Raw genomic sequence first — 17,084 nt, forward strand, 5'->3', positions numbered from 1 at the left:
TCAGTGGTTGCAGCATGCAGACTCAGTAATTGTGGTGCACGAGTTTTTGTTGCTCTGTGGGGTGTGGGATCTTCCCAGACCAGGGATTGAACCCATGTCCCCTGCATTGGCAGGCAGATTCTTTAATCACTGGACCATCAGGGAAGTTCTTTTAACTATTTATAACCCATGGCAGATGGCCTTACAAGGCAGGCAGCGGTCATGGGACTGATGGGTGAGGTCAGCGAAGCATGGGCAGCAGTATAACCTTCTTCCTCCCCCATTTTCCCAGATCATTCTGAACTTCACGTCCATGGACCTGTACCGTAGCCGCCTGTGCTGGTATGACTACGTGGAGGTCCGAGATGGCTTCTGGAGGAAGGCGCCCCTTCGAGGTACGGGCCCCAGCCTTGCCTGGCCCACTCCACAGTCAAATCCTTGGTATAATTATTCACATCACAGCCTGCATCCTCCCTGACACCAATACCTGGCCAAGGGCAGCACCATGGCATGGAAGCCAGGAGTGCTGGTGTAGTCAGTGCTGCCAGCTCCATCGTGAAGTGTGTGACTTTGGGCAAGTCCCTTCCCTAGTCTGGACCTTGTGGAGACCTTGGTATGGGCTTCTGGGCTTCTCGCAGATGGTGGCTTATCAGTGTACATGGTGGGGAGTCACACCAGGTAACAGAGGGAGATGGACGGGCCCATCTTCTCAGCTCCAGGCTCTCTTGCTCATCTGGGCAATGTTAGAGGCTCTGTTTCTTGTTTGTGAGATGTGGCCTGAGGGTGCCCACCATGTAGCCTGGTGCATCACAGAGGCCTGCATTCCTGGCACAATGGCCCAAACTTGTTTGTACAGGATACTTTGTCTTGGGGTGGGGTGGTGGGGGTGGGGGAGTGGGTAAGTGGGGGGATGGCTGGGTCAGAACCACAGGACAGAAGATCCTGTAATGGACATAGAGCCTGAGAGGGTACCTGAATTTTCCTTCTCCGATCTGGACCTGTTCCTAAGTGGCTCAGGACTGCTCATTAGCTTAAGAACCTCTGCCCCGTAGCTTGTGCCTGAAGCAGGCTGACAAGTCCTCACTAACCATCTCTTCCCCCCTCCCCCTAGTTTGTTTCTGATGTTGGCCTATTTCTTATTAGTAACCCAAAGCAGCTGTCTTTATGATACTTCCTGCTACGAAAGTGTGAATGTTTCCAAGATTGCAGTTTCTTTTTCACAACTTGCATTCCTAGGGCAGCACCCTCCGTCCCCTGCCAAAAGTTGGGAAAACACCCATCTTACTAGGAACACACAAATCATCCCAAGTTGATTCTCGGCTACAAAGGATTTCACAGATGGCCAACCTCACCCACTTACGTGGATTCTTGTCAGGTTTCACGTCAAATAAAACATTTTCTGCCCAGTTCCTGGATTCAGGGGTTTATTTGGGCTCCTATGGCACCCCCTGCATTTGAGCAAATGACATTTTGTCATAGCTAAAGAAAGCTGTGTTTGCTTTTGGTTATTGCTTGTTAGCATGGATAGCAAGTAAGAAAAGATAGGTAACGATGATAATGCTCTTTTTAAAAAGTGTCAATAAATAAAACACAGGTATCCTTGGTTATGGGCTTCCCTGGTAACTCAGCAGTAAAGAATCCGCCTATAGTGCTGGAGATGTGGGTTCGATCCCTGGGTTGGGAAGATCCCCTGGAGAAGGGAATGGCACCCCACTCTAGTATTCTTGCCTAGAGAATCCCATGGACAGAGGAGCCTGGCAGGGATATACTATAGTCCATGGGATCGCAAAGAGTCGGACATGACTTAGTGACTAAACAACAGCACCATTGGTTATGGTGAGGAATCTCTTTCCTCCTAGACACAGATTCCTTCCTATCCTTTCCCTCAAGTGCATGAAATCTTCTAGAGTGGCCTCTGGCTCTTCAAGGCCATACTGGACCTTGGATCAGATACAGGCCAACTGGAGTGTGTGCGGTCTTGAGAATGTGCGTCAAGGGCAGACCAGGGTCTAGCACCCGCCCGTGGAGATGGGGCGGGCTCCCTGGAGTTGCAGCCCTGGGGAGAGAAGGGAGGAGGCCTCACTGGAGCCTCACTGCCTTCTGTCCGCCCCATCTGTGCAGGCCGCTTCTGTGGGGGCAAACTCCCCGAGCCCATCGTCTCCACCGACAGCCGCCTCTGGGTTGAATTCCGCAGCAGCAGCAACTGGGTCGGGAAGGGCTTCTTCGCGGTCTATGAAGGTACTGAGGCAAGGGGAGAGGGGAGTTGGAGGTGGGGTCCCTGGACACCCTAGAGCCCCTCCCTCCTGGCACCCACGGGTGAGGCCAAGGCCCCTTGAGGGAGGAAGCAGAGATCTCAATGGGATTGGCCGAGGCCTGGGACCCTGAGAGGCTGGGGGATATGGGTGGGACTGGAAGAAGGAAAGAGGAGCTCAGAGCATTCTGACCAACACTCCCTTCTTCCCCACCTTGTCCCTTGTCCCCAAAGCCATCTGCGGGGGAGATGTGAAAAAGGACAATGGCCACATCCAATCGCCCAATTACCCAGATGACTACCGGCCCAGCAAGGTCTGCGTCTGGCGGATCCAGGTGTCCGAGGGCTTCCACGTGGGCCTCACCTTCCAGTCCTTTGAGGTGGGTCAGGGACCCCCCCAGGACGGGGCCCACCTCCTGAGGGCTTCCAGGGCCTGGGTCTGGGCCACCAGGGCTCCTCTTGCCGATGAGCCCCCCACTGCCTCCTCCAGATCGAGCGCCACGACAGCTGCGCCTACGACTACCTGGAGGTGCGGGACGGGCACAGCGAGAGCAGCACCCTCATCGGGCGCTACTGTGGCTACGAGAAGCCCGACGACATCAAGAGCACGTCCAGCCGCCTCTGGCTCAAGTTCGTCTCCGACGGGTCCATTAACAAGGCTGGCTTTGCCGTCAACTTTTTCAAAGGTGCCTCCTTCCCCGCTGCCCCACCAGGCCCGCCCATGTGGCCAACCCATCCTCTCTGGTCCTTCTTTTTCTTAATTTTATTTGCTTGTGGTAAAAACACTTAGTATGAGAGTTACACTCAGAACACAACTGAGTGTACAATTCAGCACAGGTATGGTGCTGTCCAGCTCTGTCAGCTTGACTGAAACTTTTTTAAAAAATGATTTTAAATTTATGTTTTGGCTGCACTGCATGGCATGGCAGATCTTAAGTTCCCCATCCAGGGACTGAACCCAACCCATGCCCCCTCCAGCAGAAACTTGGAGTCTTAACCACTGGATAAGTGTTATCACTCAGTCATGTCTGACTCTGTGACCCCATGGACTGTAGTCCACCAGGCTCCTCTGTCCGTGGAATTCTCCAGGCAAGCATACTGGAGTGGGTTGCCATGCCCTTCCCCAGGGGATCTTCCCAACCCAGGGACTGAACCCAAATCTCTTGCGCTGCAGGCGGATTCTTTACCATCTGAGCCACTGGACCACCAGGGAAGTCCCTTGACTGAAAATTCATGCCTTCTGAGTTGTGACTCCCCACCCCTCAGGCCTGGCACCCACCATTCCACTCTTTAATTGTATGAATGTGACTGTTTTTGATACCTCATGTGAATGGAATCATGTACATTTTAACTTTCTGTGACTGGCTTATTTTAACACCATGTCCCAAAGGTTCACCTGTGTTGTCGTGTATGGCAGAATTTCCCTCTTTTTTAAGGCTGAATAGTATTCCAGTGTGTGTCCAGATCAGATTTCCTGAGCCTGATCCATCAGTGGACACCTTAGCTATTGTGAATTGTGCTGCTGTGGCTTCATCCCCACCTCATTCATTCACTCAGCACACTCCTAGAGATGTGTAGACCCTGGTGCCCTGTCCTTGAAGTTATGTCCTAACCGGGCAGGAAAGGTCCCAGTGAATAACTACATATAATACCTGGTTGAGTAAATGCCACGCCTAGGTAAAAGTAGCCAATGCGTGGTAGGTGCTTAACTGAGAGTTGACATAATTGAAGAGTTGCTTTAAAGTCCACACGTTTGTGCAGAAGGGATATTGGTGAGAGGCGGAGGCAGGAAGTGCCATAGCAGCTCAGGGAGGAGGCAAGACAGTGTGGACTTTTTATCAGTGTGATTCTGGGCATTGAGGGCATTCTGCCCAAACTTCCTTTCCTTGTCTTAAGCTGGGGACAGCAACAGCCCCTCCATCACAAGCTTCATGTAGGGATTGAAGGAGAGATGCAAGAATAGTACTCAGCCAGGGACGGCGCAGGAGAGACACCAGTGAATGAAGGTGGCCACCAGCCCAGCTAGTGTGGTCAGAAGGAAGGCTCCATGGGCTCCATCTGTCCCTTCCTTCAGGGCTCTGCCTTTAGGGCTGTCTTCAGCTGGATGCCCTTGGGACCAAGTGGGGTTCTGAGCAGCCATGGAAGGCTGGGTGGGGCAGGGAAGCCCTTGTCTTCGGAGCTGAGTGGACAAAGGAAGGTCACAACTGACTTCTTCCCCTTGGAATGGCTAAGAGTTGCCTCAGCAGCCTGAGGGATCCTGGGCTTGGCTCTCAAGCAGAGAGCAGGAGGAAGAGGGCCCCAGGTCCCAGACTGGGAGTCACTGACACCCTTGCTTTCTGACCGCAGAGGTGGACGAGTGCTCTCGGCCCAACCGCGGGGGCTGTGAGCAGCGGTGTCTCAACACCCTGGGTAGCTACAAGTGCAGCTGTGACCCTGGGTACGAGCTGGCCCCCGACAAGCGCCGCTGTGAGGGTGAGTGCCCCCAGACCACCCAGGACCCTGTGCCCTATCCCCTTCCAAACCCTCCAGCCCGGGTCTCATGCCCTTCGGACAGACCTTTTTCTGGAAAAACTAGGATTCTCTGGCACTTTGGTCACCACTGGTTGATGAGGAATACGTTGTATATTTCAGTCCCCCAGAACACACTGTGACCAGGTGTGATGTACTTCAGTTTTGTTTTGTTTTCATTCTTGTTCTTCTTTTAAATGCTGATCTTGATTGATTTCATCACCCACCAGAAGGTGGTGATCCACCATTTGGCAATTCTCGGATGGGCACTGAGTTTCGGCCTCTCATTATAAATGTTCCCAGGAGGCTAGTGAAACCCTATCTGGCTAACTGACTCCAGCTCAGCCTGATCTTGCTGCTGGCTTCTCTCTGCTCACCTCTGAGCAGCTCCTTCTCCCTGCCTCCTGGTCCCCACCCCCCAGCCCTCCCTGCTATCCTTCCAGTCCTCCCTGTCTTCCCCGCCCACTGCCAGTCCCCTCTACCTCCCTGCCAGCACTTTCTGCCCGCCTGCACTGCCTTTCTGGAGCCTACCCACAGCCCAAGCAAGTGCCTGGCCTGTTCTCTCACAGAGAAAATAGAAATGACCACACAACTCCTCAACTCCCTCTACTCTGAAGACACCCCCTCACCCTGCCTCCTCCCCCTCTACCCTAGAGAGACTAGACACAAGCCCCCACTTTGGGCTGGGGGAATCCACAAATCTTTCTCTCCTCCTTCATGCACCCCAGCCCATGTTCATGCCCTTTCTCTAGAGCCGAGACTCCTGGGGGGTGACACTGCCTTCCTTGTGCCCCCAGCTGCCTGTGGTGGATTCCTCACCAAGCTCAATGGCTCCATCACCAGCCCGGGCTGGCCCAAGGAGTACCCCCCTAACAAAAACTGCATCTGGCAGCTGGTGGCACCCACCCAGTACCGCATTTCCCTGCAGTTCGACTTCTTTGAGACCGAGGGCAATGACGTAAGTGCCCACCCCAGGGGCTGAGGAGGCTCAGAGAGGTCCGAGGTGTGGGAGCTCGGCTCAGTGCCTGCTTCCTACCCTCTGAAAGAAACACTCCAGGAATGTAGAGATGGAGAGCCCCTCAGGGAAGCAGTGGGGCTCAGGGAGGAGGGCCCTGAAGGCCATGGAGCATGTGGCATGTGGGAATGAAGGACATGGAATCCGGGTGCCTTTGGAGAGAGATGGGGCTAGGGGACTTGTGTGGGGAGCACAGGAGGAACTGACGAGGTGGGAGTGGCACCATTTTTTAATTACTAGATGTGACAAAAGAGATGTGGGCTTCCCAGGTGGCACTAGTGGTAAAGAACCCGCCTACCCATACAGGAGACACAAGAGATGTGGGTTTGATCCTTGAGTTGGGAAGATCCTCTGGAGGAGGGTATGGCAACCCGCTCCAGTATTCTTGCCTGGGAAATCCCATGGACAGAGGAGCCTGGCTGGCTACAGTCTGTGGGGCAAAGAGTCAGACATGACTGAGCACATACATAGCAACGGTGAAAGGACCCACAGAACAAGGAGCCTCCCTAGGTGGGGGTGGTCAGGAGGGGCTTCCTGGAGGAGGTGGCCTGGAGCTGTGCTGCCCCACAGGTGTGCAAGTACGACTTTGTGGAGGTGCGCAGTGGACTCACGGCCGACTCCAAGCTGCACGGCAAGTTCTGTGGCTCCGAGAAGCCTGAGGTCATCACCTCCCAGTACAACAACATGCGTGTGGAGTTCAAGTCCGACAATACGGTCTCCAAAAAGGGCTTCAAGGCCCACTTCTTCTCAGGTAACCCTGGACTGCCCCGCTTCAGGCCCCGCCTCCCCTTCTTACTGCTGCTGCACCCCCTGCACTCCCCAGCCCCTCCGGTGCCGGGCGGCACGGTCTGTCCCCTGCTCCCCCCACCAGCCCTCCACCACCAGGCCAGCCCCTTCCTGCCTGAACTCCTCTATTCCTGAGCCCTCAGAGCAGTATGGGAGCCACCCTGAGGCCAGACAGTACGTAGACCTGCAGAAAGGAAGGGAGAGGGCGCTCTAGGGCTTAGGAACCCTAACAGAGGGCAAGCCCTGGGAACAGGGAGCACAGTGAGGTGGACACTGCCCCAGGCAGAGGAGGAGGGTGTTTGTGTTGGACTGTGGGGCAGATTATCTGGCAGTGGTTGGATCTTTAATCAGACCCTGCATGTGCCAAGTGGGGTCATACTGGGGGCTTCACAAGAGATGAGGAGCCCCTCCAGTCAACCCCAAAGCCTCCCCACTACCCCAAGGCCCACGGTGGGGAGATTCAGATCCAATCAGCACTTGTCTGTTGAGAGCTGCTGCATGTAAGGCTAGGGGTCAGTCCTTTTGATGGCCTCATCTCTGGGCAGACTCAATGGTAGTCAGAGCACCGGCCCAGCCTCTCCAAGCAGACCTCCAGGGGTCCCCAGACACCTCTCCCCTGCTTTAATAACCCCCAGTCCGTCACCCAGGGCTAGGCTGGGAGGAGGCTGGTAGTTTTCTGGAGGCAGTAGGACCTGGGGCACCGACAGCGTTTAGGGTGGGAGAGAGTGTGGGGGGCTGGGGGGCATGGACTGGCTGGAGTGGCCCAGGGGTCCTTAGCACACCTAGTGGGCCGGGCATGGGTGGCAGAAAGGCCAGAAGCCCCCGGCCGGGTCCCTGCCGCCTTCCTTCTCCCCTCCTCTGCCCGGAGTCCTGCATCCTTGAGCCCCTGTGGCTGCCCTGCACCCCCGCCTACCCCACTGGATGCCATGCACTGCCCCTGTGCACTGGTTCCCCGCTTGGCACTGCCAGCCACCCTGCTCTGCATACAGTGTCCCCAGCCCTGGCCCCACTGCTGGCTGAGACCACCCCGCAATGCAAATCCCTCTCTTCCCTGGGGACATCCCCAGAACTCCTCAAGGTGCTCACCAGAGGGCCGAGGGGATGTAACATCTATACTCAGGGGTGGGCTCGGTGCCAGAGAAACCATTACCTGCTTACTCTTGTCTCTTCCTGCCCTTCTGTTGCTCTAGTCTTGGGGGGTGGTGGGGGGTGACCAGTACTGCATCTGTCAGACCTAGAGCCCAGGGCTCTCCACCCATGATTGCTGCCCTGCCCTGGCACACCACTGTGTGCACCCCACCCTCAGCCCTGCATAGATGCACGCACACACACACACTTGCACGCACACATGCAGTGCCCTTTTGCACAAGAAACCTGCAGAGGACCCTCGCCACTGGGCATCAAGGTTCAGCCCTCAGGGCGCCCTGGGGCACCTGACTCTGGCCCCCCAGGAGAGGGGCTGTTTGGACTTTGGGACACCCAGCAAGGAGACCATAAGGCAAGAAGAAGAGAGAGCCTGAAGACCTTCAGTGTGACCCCAGCCACCTTCCGGGGCATTTGGCACTGGAGGGTGAGTGCCATCTCCTTGTCCCGGCCTGTGTCCACCCCCGCTCCTGCCCTTCTTGCAACCTGCATTCTTGGCTCCCAGGAGAGGCCATCCCCACCACCACCGTGCCAGAGCCCCGCCCCAGGCACTGCAGCAGGCCCTCCTCGGGGCTCGCGGCTCGCGGCTCTCACTGCTGCACTCAGCCACACTCCCCCACTCAGTTTTTCACTGGGCAAGTATCTCTATGACCCCTGCAATGTGCCAGGCATCATACTTGGTATTTAGGGGAAATACGAGGAAGGTTTGAGGGTCAATTTCAGGAAAATCTTTGCTCATTCCATGTAGCTGCAACCCCTGAAGCTCCCAGCATAGGGTCACCAGTGTGTTCCTCAGTGAACTCCCAGGATGGGCTGTAGGGTACTCACCACCCCCACGTTTTCACAGGGCTTGTGCAAAGGCAGCTTCCACAGGGCCCTCGCTCAAGGCCCCCATGGTTCTCTAACTTAGGAGACCTGGGGAAGGACTTGGCGACTCCACCTCTTGACCTTGGGTTTTTCTGGATCCTTCTTGGCCTGAGAGGGGATTGGATAAGCAAGGCCACCTGCAAGTCCATGCTCCAGCCCTCAGGCCCTTCTCCCAAGGGAGACCAAGGACAGGGCTCCTGTTGTCACAGACCTCGCCTGGCCATGTGAGTGCCAGCAGGCATCTTTCTAGCTTTGGGTTCATCTCTGGAATCCTTGTGTTCATCTCACAACCCCCTTCCATGAATGTCTGCCTCCGTGCCAGGCACCCAGTGCCCAGAATGACTGCGGAGAGACTGGAGAACATGTGTGTGTGATGTACTGCATGCCTGTGACCACGTGTCTCTCTGTGTATTAGTTTCTGTGTTCATGGGAGTGTGCATGTTCAGACCCACCCGAGCCGGAGCAGCTAATGTGTGCGCCCTCTGCAGGTCGCTGATCAGCCCGGGGTCTCTGCATTCGAGTGTGTCTCCGTTTGTACCCACGTGCAGGGCCCTGAGGGCAGCTGTGACCCCTGTGTTTGCACCTGTGTGTGCTTCCTCACATGTGAGGAGTGAGCAACCAGCGTCTGTTTGCGTGTGCACATGTGCACAGGTGGCTGATGGCCGATGTGTGTGCGTGTGGTGTCTGTGTGAGAGGGGCTGGTATGTATCCTGTGCCCATGTATGTGTGTGTGTGTCCCTGTGGATGGGTGTCTGTGCTGCCGGATCGGGAGGACAGTGCAGGGTGAGGGATCCTGTGTCTGTTGCTGTGTTGATGTGAGTGTGCGTCTGTCTGTAACACACTCTGTAGCTACAGCACCAGGAGGACAGAGCCAAGCTCTGGATCAGGCCCCTTCCCATGGACCGCTCCCCTCTGCCAGACTTCAGTCTCCTTCCCCAGCGTGCGGCCTCTTCCTCACACCCAGGCCTTGTCCCTGCCGCAGGCTTCCTCCTACCCGTCCCCTGTTGCTGTGCCTCCCCCTACCCCGCTGCCCCTCCGTGGCCTGGCTGCGCCGGACATGGCCGTCCTGCATGTGTGTCCCGCTGCCCCCCGCCCCCTGCCCTGCCCGTGGACCCCCGCCTCGGAGCCAGGCCTGGTTTTCACTGCTCTCCCTCCCTGGCCCCCGCCCTCCACCCCCCTGGTCCCTTTTCTCCTTCTCTCTCTCGTTTCAGAAAAGAGGCCAGCTCTGCAGCCCCCCCGGGGACGCCCCCACCAGCTCAAATTCCGAGTGCAGAAAAGAAACCGGACCCCCCAGTGAGGCCGGCCTGGCCTCCCGGACTCTTTGTTACTCAGGAACCTCACCTTGGACGGAACGGGCTGGGGGCTTTGCGGCCGCCCACCCCCACCTCCGCTCGGCCTTGCCGGCCCACCTCCCTCTGGCCGGACAGAACTGGTGCTCTCCTCGCCCCCACCCCCCTCACATGGACAGGGGCCCCTCCTTGCCCCCCGCCCCCTCCCATTTTGATGGTGTCTGTGACATTTCCTGTTGTGAAGTAAAAGAGGGACCCCTGCGTCCTGCTCCTTTCTCTTGCAGTCTGCTTGTCCATGTGTCTGTTTTTCCACTTGTCCGTCTGTCCAGTAAGCAGGTAATGGTAGAGGGTGCCCATGCTGGTCAGCTCCAGACCCCAACCCTCCCTCCGTCCATTTCAACTTTCTCTCCGCACAGCTGGGCCCCCTCAGCTGGCTCTGCATGAGGCAGTGCCCCGGACCCCCACCATCGCCTTGACCTCTGCTCCCTGCCCTGCCTCCCCCAGGGTGGGGAGGACGCCCGGCCAGGCCCCCCACTTCCCTTGGGGTGCCACTGCCCTTGGCCCGTGCACAGACCCGTCCTCCCTTGCTTGCTCCCCTGCAGACAAGGACGAGTGCTCCAAGGACAACGGCGGCTGCCAGCAGGACTGCGTCAACACCTTCGGCAGCTACGAGTGCCAGTGTCGCAGCGGCTTCGTCCTCCACGACAACAAGCACGACTGCAAGGAAGGTAAGTGGCCCCAGTGCCCCGGCCAGCTGGCAGCCTGAGAACCAGGACTGCAGAAAGGGCTCAGAGACGCCATCTCCCTCGACCTCTGTTTGGACTCAGGAAGCTGAGTGACCTCTGAGGTCACCTCGTTTCGCCTTCCACGCTCCTCCCTCCACCAGCAACATCCAAGCCACACACACTTATGGAGGGGAGGGGCTTGCGGCTCCCCCCAGGCCCTGTCGTCAAGCTGATCTGGTAACTAGCGCTCGTTCAAATCCATGTTCAGGTGTGTCTCTTCGTTCCAGCCTCCCTCTGTCCGGGGGGAGGTGAGCTGGGACCGTGCTGAAGAGCTGGGCTCTGGAGCCAGGCTGCCTGGCCCAGCCCCACCTCTTAGCCAGCTGTGGGCCCTGAGCTGCTGACTCCCTCCCTCCACGCCTAGATTTGCTCGTAGGTGCTGCCTGCTTGGGCAGCGACACTGTGACGTGCTCCGAGAAGTGCCCGGCTCGTAGCAAGCACAATCACATGTGTCACCATTATTGGTCACATGCTCTGACCCCTGGGGGCACCTAGAACAGGGCTGCTGCCTCCCTGACATTGAGGCTCTGCAGAAGCTCAAAAACAGTTCTTGTGTCCTCTCCCATATCACGTGATACCTCCTCTTTGTACACAATACAACCCTGGCCTGCTCCCTGTGGTCAATACCACTGTGGACCATTCCAGCTGGCGATGCATGGTCCCCAGCTACACAACGCAGACTCGCCTTTGACCTTGAGTGTCTGTGTGCCCTTGGGCCAGTCCCTTCACCCCTCTGAGTTCAACTGTCTCACCCATGAGATGGCCCTAAGCTTTCAAGCCCTTGCTTTAAGCACTTAGCACAGGGCCTGGCAGATGCCTCTTCCACACGGTCACTGTGTGGACAACCAAGGTGCCAGTAAATAAACTGCCAACTAGAATAAACATAGCTGAAGCACCGAGTGGACGCTCCAGGGCTTTTCAGCCCATCACCAGTCTCCCAGATACGGAGTTCCACTGACTCACAGAGCCCCCACATCGTTTAGCTAGGGGGAGGACCTTCTTCTGATGCTGTTTCTGAACTGCATGCCATCTCTGTGCTCTCTATGAAAATGAAGGTTTTGCTAAGGAACCTTCCACACCAGCGTCAACAAGAGAGCAGGAGCAGGTGTAAAATTCCTGGGAGGGTAGCCTGTGTGTGGCTCTGAGTCACTGGAGAAGCCCACATGGTACCTTACTCAGTCAGATCAGTCGCTCAGTCGTGTCCGACTCCTTGCGACCCCATGAATCGCAGCACGCCAGGCCTCCCTGTCCCTCACCAACTCCCAGAGTTCACCCAAACCCACGTCCATCGAGTCGGTGATGCCATCCAGCCATCTCATCCTCTGTCATCCCCTTCTCCTCCTGCCCCCAATCCCTCCCAGCATCAGAGTCTTTTCCAATGAGTCAACTCTTCGCATGAGGTGGCCAAAGTACTGGAGCTTCAGCTTTAGCATCATTCCCTCCAAAGAACACCCAGGGCTGATCTCCTTCAGAATGGACTGGTTAGATCTCCTTGCAGTCCAAGGGACTCTCAGGAGTCTTCTCCAACACCACAGTTCAAAAGCATCAATTCTTCAGTGCTCAGCTTTCTTCACAGTCCAATTCTCACATCTATACATGACCACAGGAAAAACCATAGCCTTGACTAGATGGACCTTTGTTGGCAAAGTAATGTCTCTGCTTTTCAATATGTTATGTAGGTTGGTCATAACTTGTCTTCCAAGGAGTAAGTGTCTTTTAATTTCATGGCTGCAATCACCATCTGCAGTGATTTTGGAGCCCCCAAAAATAAAGTCTGACACTGTTTCCACTGTTTCCCCATCTATTTGCCATGAAGTGATGGGACCAGATGCTATGATCTTCGTTTTCTAAATGTTGAGCTTTAAGCCAACTTTTTCACTTTCCTCTTTCACTTTCATCAAGAGGCTTTTTAGTTCCTCTTCCCTTTCTGCCATAAGGGTGGTGTCATCTGCATATCTGAGGTTATTGATATTTCTCCCGGCAATCTTGATTCCAGCTTGTGGTTCTTCCAGCCCAGCGTTTCTCATGATGTACTCTGCATAGAAGTTAAATAAGCAGGGTGACAATATACAGCCTTGACATACTCCTTTTCCTATTTGGAACCAGTCTGTTGTTCCATGTCCAGTTCTAACGGTTGCTTCCTGACCTGCATAAAGGTGTCTCAAGAGGCAGGTCAGGTGGTCTGGTATTCCCATCTCTTTCAGAATTTTCCACAGTTTATTGTGATCCACACAGTGAAAGGCTTTGGCATAGTCAATAAAGCAGAAATAGATGTTTTTCTGGAACTCTCTTGCTTTTTCAAAGATCCAGTGGATGTTGGCAATTTGATCTCTGGTTCCTCTGCCTTTTCTAAAACCAGCTTGAACATCAGGAAGTTCACAGTTCACATATTGCTGAAGCCTGTCTTGGAGAATTTTGAGCATTACTTTACTAGCGTGTGAGATGAGTGCAATTGTGTGGTAGTTTGAGCATTCTTTGGCATTGCCTTTCTTTGGGATTGGAATGAAAACTGACCTTTTCCAGTCCTGTGGCCACTGCTGAGTTTTCCAAATTTGCTGGCATATTGAGTGCAGCACTTTCACAGCATCATCTTTCAGGATTTGAAATAGCTCAACTGGAATTCCATCACCTCCACTAGCTTTGTTCGTAGTGATGCTTTCTAAGGCCCACTTGACTTCACATTCCAGGATGTCTGGCTCTAGGTGAGTGATCATACCAAGTGATGGGCTAGTAACAAATCAGTATCTCCTAACCCCCTGCAGAGGGTGCAGCACTGTACAAAGTTCTGTGGGGAATTAAAGATGGGGACCCCTCTGCTCTTGAGGAGACTGCTGTCTAGCTGGGAAGAGAAGCAGGTGTGGAAATAAATTAGAGGGCAGGGAATACCAGTAAAAGTGGGGAGACAGTGAGTGTGGACAAGGAAAGCTGAAGGTGAGTAATAGAAGCAGCTCGTAGCTCAAACATGGAGACCAGCGGCTCTGCACAGCCCCGAGGGCCCTGCTCCTCTCTGGACCCTGGTGGCCTTGCATTCATCCTGTGAGCCTCTGACTATAGGTGCAGCTGTGTGGACTGCACACCACCCACCCCTTTTTCCTTCTCATCCCAGCAGTGCACTGGCTTTTCCTCAGAGGGACCTGTTAGATTGGATGATAACGAATAAAGAGCATCAGCGTTTCAGTTGGAGTTGTGAGGCTGTGCTTTTCCGAGGCAGAAAGCATGGATCAAGGAGTCATGAGCAGTGAGAACGTGACATAGCACGTTTTCTTGAAGAAAAGGGAGATAGGATGGATGGTAGTCAGAAGGGAGTGTTGTTTTAGGATGCGCAAAGTGTAGGAAGGTTCGTGGGCTGGACGAGCTGGCAGAGAGAGCGAGCGTGGGTAACGTGTGATACAGAGGTCCCCGGATGGTGGGCAGCAGTGAGCTCCAGCTCATGAAGGAAAATCTAGTCCTGCCTAAGGGGAGGGACACCTTCTCTGAGATGAGGCAGGAGGTAAGGTGAGTGGAGAGGTGAGTTTGCAGGTAGGGGTCAGGAAGTTGAAGTTGTTCATATTTGCAGACTCTGCCTTTCCCCAAGAGGCAAGAGGTGAGGTGGTCTGCTGGGAGGGGGAGCTGGGAGTTGAGGAGAGGGCCAAAAGTTTGGAGCCGTAGCTGAGGAGGTGAGAGATGGAGCTGGTAAAGGGTAAGTCCAAAGAATACCAAGCAGTGGGGGCCCAGCCACACTTAGAGACCACGAATGGGGTTTTCCAAGATGGTACAGTTCAAGCATGGCCATTGATGAGCAATCGGGGTGATGGGCCATGTGGTCCAGCTGATAGAGAAGCAAGGTAAGTAACCCCAGGATGAAGTATTGGGAGAAATCAGAAGGATCAACACCGTGGAGGTCTCTAAAGTTGACAAGGTGTTAAGGGAAATGGGGGAGGGGGGTGTGCTGGCGCTGAGTGCCCTGGAAGAAGGAGAGGTGGCCACCAGCACCAAGAATTTGTGGGTGACAGCAGAGCCTTGTGGGGAAGGAAGTGAGAACTCATAGATCTGAGAAGGTCAGGAGAGGCCAGCATGCGGGTGGACCATCCATGTGTTTGCTGACATCACCTAGGATGGTGGCAGGACTGGAGTGGAGAGAACTGAGTCAGGAGCCAAAGTCTTCTGTGAATATGGAAGCCTGGCAGGAGATCAGAGGATGCTAGCTTCGCACGGGGCAGAGGAGGTGTGGCCAGATGGCCTCAAAGGTCCATGGGGTACCTGGGAGGGCTGCTTCCATAGATGCTGCCAGTCGAGGGCCAGCTTGGAACCAAGCAGCCAGATATCCCCAGGCTGGATGGCTGAATAGAAAACAAGCTATGTGAGCCTTCAACTCATTTCTAAGTAGAAGATAAGAGAAGCAAGAAAGGAGCAGGTGGGACGGAGGAAATGTCTTCCTTCCTTTCTTCATAGGGGCCATTAGAACCCAGGGGTCCCCACTGATCCCCTTCCCTGCCTCACCTCCCCACAGCGGGCTGTGACCACAAGGTGACATCCAGCAGCGGCACCATCACCAGTCCCAACTGGCCTGACAAGTACCCCAGCAAGAAGGAGTGTACCTGGGCCATCTCTAGCACCCCTGGGCACCGGGTCAAGCTGGTAAGGTGCCACTCCCAGGCCTGCTCCTCCATGCCATCTACCCATCACCTACTTCCCATCAGCTCCAAAGCCTCACGTCACTCAGAGCACCTTAGGCTGGTGACTGGCTGAGCCCACAGGGCCGGCATCCCTATGGGAACTGCAAGTCTGGCCTGGACAGAGGCCCTTTCCCCAGCATCATGTTGGGGTATACCTGCCATTGCCCCATTCCTAGGTCCTCCCTCTCCCCATCCACCAGCAGTGGCCACTGTCCTAAACTGGGATCCAGAGGTCTTGGTTTATTGCCCACGTCTCCTGCCCTTGGCCATATTCCTGATTCTCTGTTCTCCCTCACACCCTCCAGACTTTCATGGAGATGGACATCGAGTCCCAGCCTGAGTGTGCCTACGACCACCTGGAGGTGTATGACGGGCGTGACTCCAAGGCCCCCGTCCTGGGCCGCTTCTGCGGGAGCAAGAAGCCCGAGCCTGTCCTGGCCACTGGCAACCGCATGTTCCTGCGCTTCTACTCTGACAACTCCGTGCAGAGGAAGGGCTTCCAGGCATCCCACTCCACAGGTGAGCCCACTGCAGGCCAGGTGCCCTCATGCAGTCATTTGTCCTGGAGGCATCTGCTGATTCTGGTCTCAAATGCAGACCAGGGTCTTGGATGGTGGGTTTACAAATAGCTCCTGAAGACAGACAGGCCCAGCCCCTGGCCACGTGGGGAGACAGCATGTCCTGAAGGCTACTAAGCTGATTTCTGCCTCAGGACCTTTGCACCAGCAGTTTTCTGGCTTGAAACACCTAAAATCATCTTCCCTTGAATCATTTCTCTATCTCATTATTTGAGACTCAGCTCAAATGCCTCCTCAGTATAGAGACCATCCCTGCCCATCTAATATAAAGCAATGCCCTCTTCCTTTTTTATATATCATTCAGCTTTATTTTCACCAACGTGCTTATTTTCACCAACTGGAATTATCTTATATATTTGTTTACTTGCTTATTATCTACTCTCCTTGCCCCTCTAGAAGTAAACCTTCACAGAGCAGGAACTTTCTGTCTTGGCCCTGCTGTCTTTGTAGCAACTAGACTAGTTCTTGGCCCCAGTAGGTGCTCAAAAAATATTTACTGAATATTTTTTAAAATATTACTGAAAGCAAAGTAAGCCTTCTGGGCAAAGGAGGGGAAGTTCTGGTTTGGGGTATGAAGGTCAGAAAACAGGCCAGTAACAACAAGGAATAGAGAACCCAGAGATGGGGAGGGAATCTACGGAGTCCCTAGTGGCAGGACACTTGAGTGTGCAGTAGCCCACCCACATCCCACCCCCCAAATCCACTCATTCATTCATCCTACAGACATTCATTAACATGCAGCATGTATGTGGCAGCATCCTGAGTGTGGGTCACAAAATGAACGAAGCAGACAAACCTCAGTCCTTGAGGGACTTACTCTGCATCTGCTCGTTCATGTATTCAACAACTTTTTATGGAGCCCTGGCCCCCTGCAGGGGACTCAGAGGGGCATGGGGAAATGAATCAGCCATGAGCCCTTCACCTTGCCCACAGCCTGGGGGTGAGACGGGACCCAGACAGATAATTCCAACAGAAGACAAAACACGATCAGGGCCTTGCTCTGGGTGTGAGATGATGGGTCATTGCAGGCAGGGGAGGAGCCCAAGCACAGCCACAACTCCAGATAGCTCTGGGTGTACACAAGTGAATGCAGATCATGTAGTGTGGCTAGAGCAATGGGCATGTGATGACAGCAGTGAACTGGGGATGGTGTGGCTACAGAGAAAGGCTATAGCCTGGTCCTGCGAGGCCTGGGATGTCAGGCCAGCCGTGGCCTCTGGGGGCTTGGCAG

The 17,084-nt window shown here is 54.9% G+C and overlaps 1 protein-coding gene across 6 annotated transcripts in view; it reads left to right on the forward strand.

The window, feature by feature from the left end:
- Positions 1–17,084, forward strand: part of BMP1 (bone morphogenetic protein 1) — a 47,538-nt gene that overhangs the window by 26,572 nt on the left and 3,882 nt on the right. For 4 of the 6 annotated variants that reach the window (XM_086416127.1, XM_086416125.1, XM_086416126.1 and 1 more), the window contains 10 exons: positions 272–374; positions 2,101–2,217; positions 2,465–2,610; positions 2,721–2,916; positions 4,577–4,702; positions 5,536–5,696; positions 6,324–6,504; positions 10,441–10,566; positions 15,110–15,237; positions 15,581–15,794. In XM_086416127.1, the coding sequence (XP_086272253.1) occupies positions 272–374; positions 2,101–2,217; positions 2,465–2,610; positions 2,721–2,916; positions 4,577–4,702; positions 5,536–5,696; positions 6,324–6,504; positions 10,441–10,566; positions 15,110–15,237; positions 15,581–15,794 (1,498 nt within the window). Of the gene's footprint in view, positions 1–271; positions 375–2,100; positions 2,218–2,464; positions 2,611–2,720; positions 2,917–4,576; positions 4,703–5,535; positions 5,697–6,323; positions 8,110–8,592; positions 8,774–9,760; positions 10,567–15,109; positions 15,238–15,580; positions 15,795–17,084 lie in introns of those variants that run through there. The other 2 variants (XR_015169989.1, XR_015169990.1) reach the window with 2 other exon arrangements.

This window comes from Bos grunniens, chromosome 8, assembly GCF_055505025.1.
Source record: "Bos grunniens cultivar Pamir isolate PY7600 chromosome 8, Bosgru_T2T1.0, whole genome shotgun sequence".
Taxonomy (NCBI): domain Eukaryota; kingdom Metazoa; phylum Chordata; class Mammalia; order Artiodactyla; family Bovidae; genus Bos; species Bos grunniens.